This window comes from Rhinopithecus bieti, unplaced genomic scaffold, assembly GCF_001698545.2.
Source record: "Rhinopithecus bieti isolate Rb0 unplaced genomic scaffold, ASM169854v2 scaffold_77718, whole genome shotgun sequence".
Classification (NCBI taxonomy): Eukaryota; Metazoa; Chordata; class Mammalia; order Primates; family Cercopithecidae; genus Rhinopithecus; species Rhinopithecus bieti.
The window spans coordinates 1-8,754 of record NW_016873283.1 but is presented as its reverse complement, the minus strand read 5'-3'; the positions used below and the strand labels follow the sequence as shown (position 1 = coordinate 8,754).

General features: G+C 51.1%; 1 protein-coding gene across 1 annotated transcript; it reads right to left on the bottom strand.

Moving 5' to 3' along the window:
• Positions 1-11: 11 nt before the first annotated feature.
• LOC108525620 (signal transducer and activator of transcription 5A-like) lies at positions 12-7,826 on the bottom strand. Its single transcript, XM_017866537.1, has 4 exons — positions 7,606-7,826; positions 3,719-3,893; positions 554-684; positions 12-324 (listed from the first exon to the last, which is right to left on the bottom strand). Exons 1-4 carry the CDS (start codon positions 7,759-7,761, stop codon positions 169-171), a joined length of 618 nt encoding a protein of 205 aa, XP_017722026.1. The 5' UTR covers positions 7,762-7,826; the 3' UTR covers positions 12-168.
• Positions 7,827-8,754: the final 928 nt, after the last annotated feature.

Sequence of the window (8,754 nt, the reverse complement as noted above, 5' to 3'; positions counted from 1 at the left end):
AGGTGCACAGGATGGGGGACCAAAGTCTGATTCAGGAACCAGGCCCCCTGGAGAAACAAGAGCTGTCCCAGGATGGAGGGGGCCTGTTGCAGGAGCCAGCACAGGAGGCAGAAGCAGCCAGGGTCCCCACCAGCCCCTCCTGCCCTGCCCTCTGGCCGCCCCACACCATTACCAGGACTGTAGCACGTCCAGGCTGCCCTCGGGGGGCCCGCCGTTCCCGGCCAGCTGCTGCCGCCGCTTCCACTGGATCAGCTCGTCATCTAGGATGATGGTCTGCTGCTTCCGCAGCAGCTGCAGGGTCTTCTGGTGCTTCTCGGCCAGCTCCTGAGGGAAGGGAGGAGAGCAGCCCCTTCTGGGCTCCCAGAGAACACTGCAGGGCCTTGCTGGGAAATGGCATGGCAGGGCTGAGCTGCTCTGCCTCGCATGGCCCCCAGGAAAAAAGGCCTCCTGCCCTCCCAGGTTCTGCTCTCATCCGGGTCCCAGCCCTCCCTTGGGTCCCCAGAGACTGACTTTATGGCACCTACGCCCAGGATAGGGCCAGGACCCCACTCACCACGCGGTACTGCTGCAGCGTCTGTGCCTCGCGCTGCAGCCACGTCTCCAGAGACACCTGCTTCTGCCGGAGGGCTGTCTCCCGGCTCAGACGCTCCTGGGGGCTCAGCTGGGCCAGCTGGGCAAACTGAGCTAGAGGAAGGGATAGGAAACCACGACCGTCACCTCCCAGTGTCCAACAGGAGGCCCAGGGAAGCGCACTCACCTGTTCTGGAGCCAGGTAAAACCCCCCATCTCTACTAAAAATACAAAAAATCAGCCAGGTGTGGTGGTGGGCACCTGTAGTCCCAGCTACTAGGGAGGCTGAGGCAGGAGAATAGCGTGAACCCAGGAGGTGGAGCTTGCAGTGAGCTGAGATCGCGCCACTGCACTCCAGCCTGGGTGACACAAGTGAGACTCTGTCTCAAAAAAAAAAAGTATCCATCATGTGGCCAGGTGTGGTGGCTCATGCGTGTAATCCCAGCACTTTGGGAGGCTGAGGCAGGCAGATCACTTGAGGTCAAGAGTTCGAGACCAGCCTGGCCAACATGGCAAGACCCTGTCTCTGCTAAAAATACAAAAATTAGCTGGGCATGGTGGCGCATGCCTGTAATCCCAGCTACTTAGGAGGCCCAGGCAGGAGAATTGTTTGAACCTGGGGGGTAAAGGTTACAGTGAGCCGAGAGCACCACTGCATTCCAGCCAAGGAGACAGAGCAAGACTGCATCTCAAAAAAAAAAAAAACAAAAAGTATCCATTATGAAATAGGTAAGACACAGGGAACATGGAACACAGGAGCACCTGTGTATCAATAACCCAGCCTAAGAAACTAGATATGTCCACAGTTACAGCCACCACCAGCAGACCCACCCCACCCTCCCAACAACAGACCCTCTCCACCACGCTGGGACTATTAATCCCTTCCCATCACCTTCTCAACAGCCCAGCATCCTTGCGTGAGCTGAGTCAGAAGATGCGTGCATCAGCATGTCTCAGTCGAGTTCCTGGCTGGCCCCTGAGGGTCATGTCACCCTGACCCCAGCCCTGTCCCATGGGATGCACAAGCTGGGACAGACAAAAGCAACTCTACGTAGCCAGGAACAGCCCAGAGCTAGAACTCAGAAATATGGCTCCAATCTCACTGCAGGTATCGAGCAGGAAGAGGATCATCCAGGCACGGACAGATCCGAGGCGTCTGCATGGCCACCTCGGGAATCCTGCCCAGCCACAGGGAGGGTGGTGGTGATCCCAACACCTGGACCCAGCCTTCCTATGCAAGGGACCCAATTAGGTCTCTCCTGGAAATGTGCAGAAGCTTTTGGGAAGGAGGCCAGGGAGACAGGAAGCAATTTCCCTACTCCACTGGAGGTAGCTGAGCCTTCCCTGGCAAAAGCAGATCAACAGTCTGTGTTTCTGCTGAGTGAACTTGACAAATGGGACTGAGAAGACACTGCATGATGGATCCAAACCCAACCTGAATCCAAACCTAATACACCACGCAGCACAGGAAACAGAAAAGCCAGGCACGGGATCAGAAATACTGTCGACAGTCTAAGGACTTGGGTAGGAGTACCAGCCCCAAATCTTCCGTTTCCATTCTCAGAAGGAGCTGCCCTTCTTCTGGGGTCAGTCTGGGATAGATTCAGATGAGGGGAAGTTCTCTTAGAATTATCCTGCCAGGGCTGGGCGTGGTGGCTCACGCCTGTAATCCCAGCACTTTGGGAGGCCGAGGCAAGCGGATCACGAGGTCAGGAGATCGAGACCATCCTGGCTAACACGGTGAAACCCCGTCTCTACTAAAAATGCAAAAGATTAGCCGGGCGTGGCGGCAGGCGCCTGCAGTCCAAGCTACTCGGGAGGCTGAGGCAGGAGNAAAAAAAAAAAAAAAAAAAAAAAAAAAAAAAAAAAAAAATTAGCCAGGCGTGGTGGTGCATGTCTGTAGTCCTAGTTACTCAGGAGGGCGAGGCATGAGAATAGTTTGAACGTGAGAGGCAGAGGTCGCAGTGAGCTGAGATCATGCCACTGCACTCCAGCGTGGGCAATAATAAATAAATAAATATTCAGAATTATCCTGCAAATATGTACATAATAGCTACAACATTCAGGCACTGGGCTGGTCTCAGTGTACACAAAGCACTGACAGTGCAGGGTTAGGAAGACAGCTTTAAATAGTTACAATAGAATTCTAAAAACAATTAGCCGGGCGTGGTGGCCTGCACCTGTAGTCCCAGCTACTCGGGAGACTGAGGCACGAGAATTGCTTGAACCTGGGAGGCAGAGGCTGCAGTGAGCCGAAATCATGCCACTGTGCTCCAGCCTGGGTGACAGAGCAAGACTGTCTCAAAAAAAAAAAAAGAAAAGAAAAGAAGAAAGGTCTAAAATCAATGACTTAAGGTCTACCTTAAGAAACCAGATTAAAAAGAGTAAAGGAAAAAGCAGTTTGACACCCCTTGTTCTCACTAAGAAGGAGTGGTACATTTCTGGGGTCAGTCTGGAATGGGACATATTAATAGATGGACCACGTCCCATGACTCCTCAAATTGTACCTGGGGTTAATTTCTTCCAAGCTAATTTGATTTATTTCCCTATATCTTTATCCTGGGAGCCATTGGCAAACTATAGACCTAGGACACATGAGAATTTTCTACTGTCACCTCTTCTCCCAGGCCCACATCCTATCCGTGAGGCTCAAGAAGACCCACTCTAGAAGGCCCACCTCTCCCAGCCTGGTTCAACCAGAAGACTTCCAATCCAAGTCCTCCCTCTGGTTAGGGAGCACTGTTCATATTTACCTATTTATGTAGATATCTACAGAATATATACCATTAAGGAGAGAATATTGGTTAAGAAAGTATAGGAATTTTATGATATATCTCTAGCTGAGATCCAGTTCTGTAACTTACAGACAACCTAGGCCAAGTTACTTGTTCTCTTTGAACCTCACTTTTACCAAAGGAAGGATAATACAACTGTTCACTTCATAGGCTTGTTGAAAGGGTTGAATTAAATAATGTGTGCCAAGTGTGACCCACGGCAGGGGCTCAGTCACCAGGAGCCATCGCTTCTACCAGGCTTTGGGCAAAGTGCTGAGGAGATGGACACTGACCAAGCCCTACCCTGTAGGAGCCCATAGAACGTTCCTCACTCCCACCCTCAGGATGCACACTGTGCCTCCACCGCGCCTCACCTTGGATCCTCAGGCTCTCCTGGTACTGGATGATGAAGTATTCCTGAGTCTGCTGCAGCTTCTTCAGCTCATTCTCTGTGTCCTGCGTGACCAGTCGCAGCTCCTCAAATGTCTGGTTGATCTGAAGGTGTTTCTGGGACATGGCGTCAACCAGGATCCCAGCCGGAGAACTGCACTGGAGACAGATGGAGTGGAAATAACTCGGGGAAAAGAGGATGGGAGAAGACCACAGGGATTAGGAAACACCAATACTACAGACTGCAAACCCCAAACTAGGGCAAGAAGGGAGGGTCATTTGCATCAGAAGGAGTCATTTGCCAGAATTGGGATAGAAAAGGGAAAGACAGAGGAGAAACAGGTGACTGGTAGATAACAGCAGATAACAGCACCTTCAAAGTACAAATGTCTATGTCAGAGCTGCCTCCACCAGAGTATCCAAACAGGGGCCATCTAATTTCCCTCCCAGGGACTAGAACCCAACACGTCCCAGGTGTCACCTGGGTTTTCCCACTAATGATGATGACCCCTCGCTCTACATTTATTTGCTGACCCAATGCCATGGACTGCAGTAGATCCTAGGGACATAGGGAGGAACAGGGCTGTGTGAACACACATCATCTCACTTAAGACCCCCTTGTGATCGAAGGAAGAAGAAAGAGGCCGAACCTCTCACAGGCATCCTGGAGACCCTGAAATGAAGTTAGGGGAGAGGCATCAACAAGCTCTCCCTGGATCCAGCCATTCCTTCAGCACATTCAGGAGAATCGCTTGAACCCAGGAGTGGGAGGTTGCAGTGAGTCGAGATTGCACCACCACTGCACTCCAGCCTGGGCAACACAGCGAGACCCCGTCTCTCTCTCTCTCTCTCTCTCACACACACACACACAAATAGAGAGAGTGGGGTAGAAACCAGGTCACAAAGGAAGGGAGCGCACGGCTGAAGGGGACCAAGTCCTCAGAGCTTTTCCAATGAACTGTTCTCAGAATAAAATCCAAACCCCTTCCCATGGTGTCTGCTGGCCATAGCCCTGCCTACCTCCATCTCCAGCTCCCTGGGAATGTGTGCTTTCTGTTTCTGCTCCTTGAACACACAGGCATGTTCCTGCCCTGGGGCCCTTGCACTTATTGTTCCAACGGTCTGGAACATTCTGGTATCAGATCCTCCTGAGGCAAAGCACTTTAACTGGTACCGTTGCAGAGGGGTCATCTCCGATGAGCCAATTCACAGTAGTGCATTCCTATCTGAAAGTGTGTTGTTCTTGTATTTGCTTACGTGTTTCTGTCTGTCTCCCTGCACAAGGTTGTGAGGTTCCCAGGGGCTAGGACCTTGTCTTTCCTGTGTACTACAGAATCCACAAGGCCTAGAACGCCAGCGGTGTTCAGGAACAGCTTTATGGCTGGAGGAAGGAATGAGCTGCCAGACCATGACAACACCAGCACCGTGGACATGGATTTGTCAATGAGGCTGAAGTCATTTTTAGGTTTGCATGTAGCTCAGTGATGGCAACAGGTCAGGGACATGGGGGCTGTGCTGGAAGACCCTTTGTGACCTGGTTTCTAACCCCTCTCTCTCTTTTTTTTTTTTTCGAAACAGAGTCTCGCTCTGTTGTCCAGGCTGGAGTGCAGTGGTGCAATCTTGGGTCACTGCAACATCCCCCTCCTGGGTTCAAGCGATTCTCCTGCCTCAGCCTCCCGAGTAGCTAGGACTATAGGTGCCCGCCACCATGCCTAGCTCATTTTTGTATTTTTTAGTAGAGACCAGGTTTCACCATGTTGGCCAGGCTGGTCTCAAACTTCTGACCTCAGGTGATCCGCCCGCCTCAGCCTCCCAAAGTGCTGGGATTACAGGTGTGAGCCACTACGCCTGGGTGTCTCTATCTATTTTTATCCATGGCAACCCCCCACTTGGTTCCTTCTCCCCAGTTACACTGACCAATTACAAGTCTTCCAACGTGATAAGAAGATTCATGCCCTCCTGCTCTCACAGCTGCTGTCTTTTCACTAGAAAATTCATCCCTCCTCTCCTGCCTTTCTCCACTGTAGTTCAGACATGCCTGTCCTCAGGACGCTCCCCTGCCAGCCTGCCCCAATCTGAGTTGGGTGCTTTTTCCACGTAGGCCCGCTTAGCACTCAGCTCATCTCTAGAGAATCCATTGCTGCCAGAATTCCTTCCAGGCAGGAACCAGGGCTTTATATGTTTCTCTGATGATAGCCCAGCATCAGATGTACAGTAAGACCTCAATAAATGTCTACTGAGTAAATCCTGAAAGCCGTGCCCACAACAATAAATAAATAATAGGCCGGGCACAGTGGCTCATGCCTGTAATCCCAGCACTTCGGGAGGCCGAGGCAGGTGGATCACTTGAAGTCAGGAATTCGAGACCAGCCTGGCCAACAGGGTGAAACCCTGTCTCTACTAAAAATACAAAAAGTAGCCAGGCATGGTGGTGGGTCCCTGTAATCCTTACTACTCTGGAGACTGAGGCATGAGAATCTCTTGACCCAAGGGGCAGAGGTTGCAGTGAGCCGAGATCACACCGCTGCTCTCCAGCCTGGATCATAGAGTAAGACTCAGTCTCAAAAATAAACAAACAAATAAATAAATAAATAATATGACCTTTGCTCTGGTCACTGTTCTAAGATTTCTAACTGTTACGTCATGTTGTGAAATTCATTTTGCTCTATTGCAGATAGTAGAGCACTGTGCCATTGTCCATGTAGATGCCCAGTGCTCTTATTATTTCAGAACTGGGGAGATGCGTCCCCGTTACCCCTCCCAGGGCCTCACTTCTCTGAGCCTGCCTGTGTTAGTTCTTCTGACACAGATAGGTATGATTGCTATCTCCATTTTACAAGAGTAGGAACAGGCCGGGCACGCTGGCTCACGCCTGTAATCCCAGCGCTTTGGGAGGCTGAGGCGGGTGGATCACGAGGTCAGGAGTTCAAGGCCAGCCTGGCCAACATGGTGAAACCTTGTCTCTACTAAAAGTACAAAAAAATTTAGCTGGGCATGGTGGTGGGCACCTGTAATCCCAGCTACTCGGGAGGCTGAGGCAAGAGAATTGCTTGAACTTGGGAGGCAGAGGTTGCAGTGAGCAGAGATCGTGTCACTGCACTCCAGCCTGGGCAACAGAGCAAGACTCCGTCTCAGGGGGAAAAAAAAAGCAGTAGGGGCTGGGCACGGTGGCTCACACCTGTAATCCCACTACTTTGGGAGGCCAAGGCAGGTGGATCACGAGGTCAGGAGATCAAGACCATCCTGGCTAACACAGTGATACCCCATCTCTACTAACAATACAAAAAATTAACCGGGCATGGTGGTGGGTACCTGTAGTCCCAGCTACTTGGGAGGCTGAGGCAGGAGAATGGCGTGAACCTGGAAGGTGGAGCTTGCAGTGAGCCGATATCCAGCCTGGGTGACAGAGCAAGACAAGACAAGAAAGAAAGGAAAGAAAGGAAAGAAAGGAAAGAAAGGAAAGAAAGGAAAGAAAGAAAGAAAGAAAGAAAGAAAGAAAGAAAGAAAGAAAGAAAGAAAGGAAGGAAAAGAAAGAAAGGAAGGAAGGAAGGAAGAAAGGAAGGAAGGAAGGAAGGAAGGAAGGAAGGAAGGAAGGAAGGAAGGAAGAAAGAAAAGACAGTAGGAACAGAGGCTCAGAGAGATTAAGCAACTTGCTCAAGTCACACAGCTAGTAAGTGGTAGAGCCAGGGACTGGACCCAGGGGTCACTCCACCCTGGCGTGCAATGCTGCCACCTCTCACACTTGCCCACGTCCCTCATCTTCTTGGTGCTCTCCTCGTGCTGCTGTTTTCTATAAACACAGTTGTTTCTGGAGAGAAAGGCATATGGAAGGACTTCTCAACACCCCTCCCCATCCCCAAGGGACACTCACGTTGTTGGCTTCTCGGACCAGCCTCTGTTCATTGTACAGAATGTGCCGGATGCAGCGGACCAGCTCCATGGGGCAGCGGTCATACGTGTTCTGAAAGAATCCAACAGCAGCCTCCAGCAGCCAACCCCTGCTCCAGCCATGCCAGTCCCATGCCATGCCCAGCCCTTCCTCTCCTTCAGCCTCTGCCTCAGCTTTTCCCAGGGAGCCTCCCAGACACCTCTATCTTTCTGTTCCTCATCCTCATCTTCCCCTCCAACATCTTCATATCTGGTTTGGAGTGAATTAAAACCCAGAGTTTATGAAGCACTTTCCCTTTTTTTTTTTTTTTGAGACGGAGTTTTGCTCTTGTTGCCCAGGCTAAAGGTGCAAAGGCGTGATCTCAGTTCACTGCAACCTCTGCCTCCTGGGTTCAAGCGATTCTCCTGCCTCAGCCTCCCAAGTAGCTGGGATTACAAGCATGCACCACCACGCCCAGCTATTTTGTATTTTAGTAGAGGCGGGGTTTCTCCACATTGGTCAGGCTGAACTCCCGACCTCAGGTGGCCCAACTGCCTCGGCCTCCCAAAGTGCTGGGATTACAGGTGTGAGCCACCGCGCCTGGTCTTATGAAACACTTTCAATGTACCATCTCTTTTGACTCTAACACAGGGGTCTCCAACCCCTGGGCCATGGACTGGTACAGGTCCGTGGCCTGTTAGGAACTAGACCACAGAGCAGGAGGTGAGTGGCGGTGAGCAAACAAGTGACGCTTCATCTGATTTACAGCTGCTGCCTATTGCTCGCATTACAGCCTTAACTCCGCTTCCTGTCAGATCAGCAGTGGCACTGGATTCCCATAGGAATGCTAACCCTATTGTGAACTGCGTGTGTGAGGGATCTAGGTTATGCACTTCTTATGAGAATCTAATGCCTGATGATCTGTCACTGTCTCCCATCACCCCAGATGGGACTGTCTAGTTGCAGGAAAACAAGCTCAGGGCTCCCACTGATCCTACATTGTGGTGAGTTATATAATTATTTCATTACATAGTATGATGTAATAATAATAGAAATAAAGTGCACAATAAATGTATTGCCCTTGAATCATCCCAAAACCACCTCCCGGCCGGGCGCGGTGGCTCAAGCCTGTAATCCCAGCACTTTGGGAGG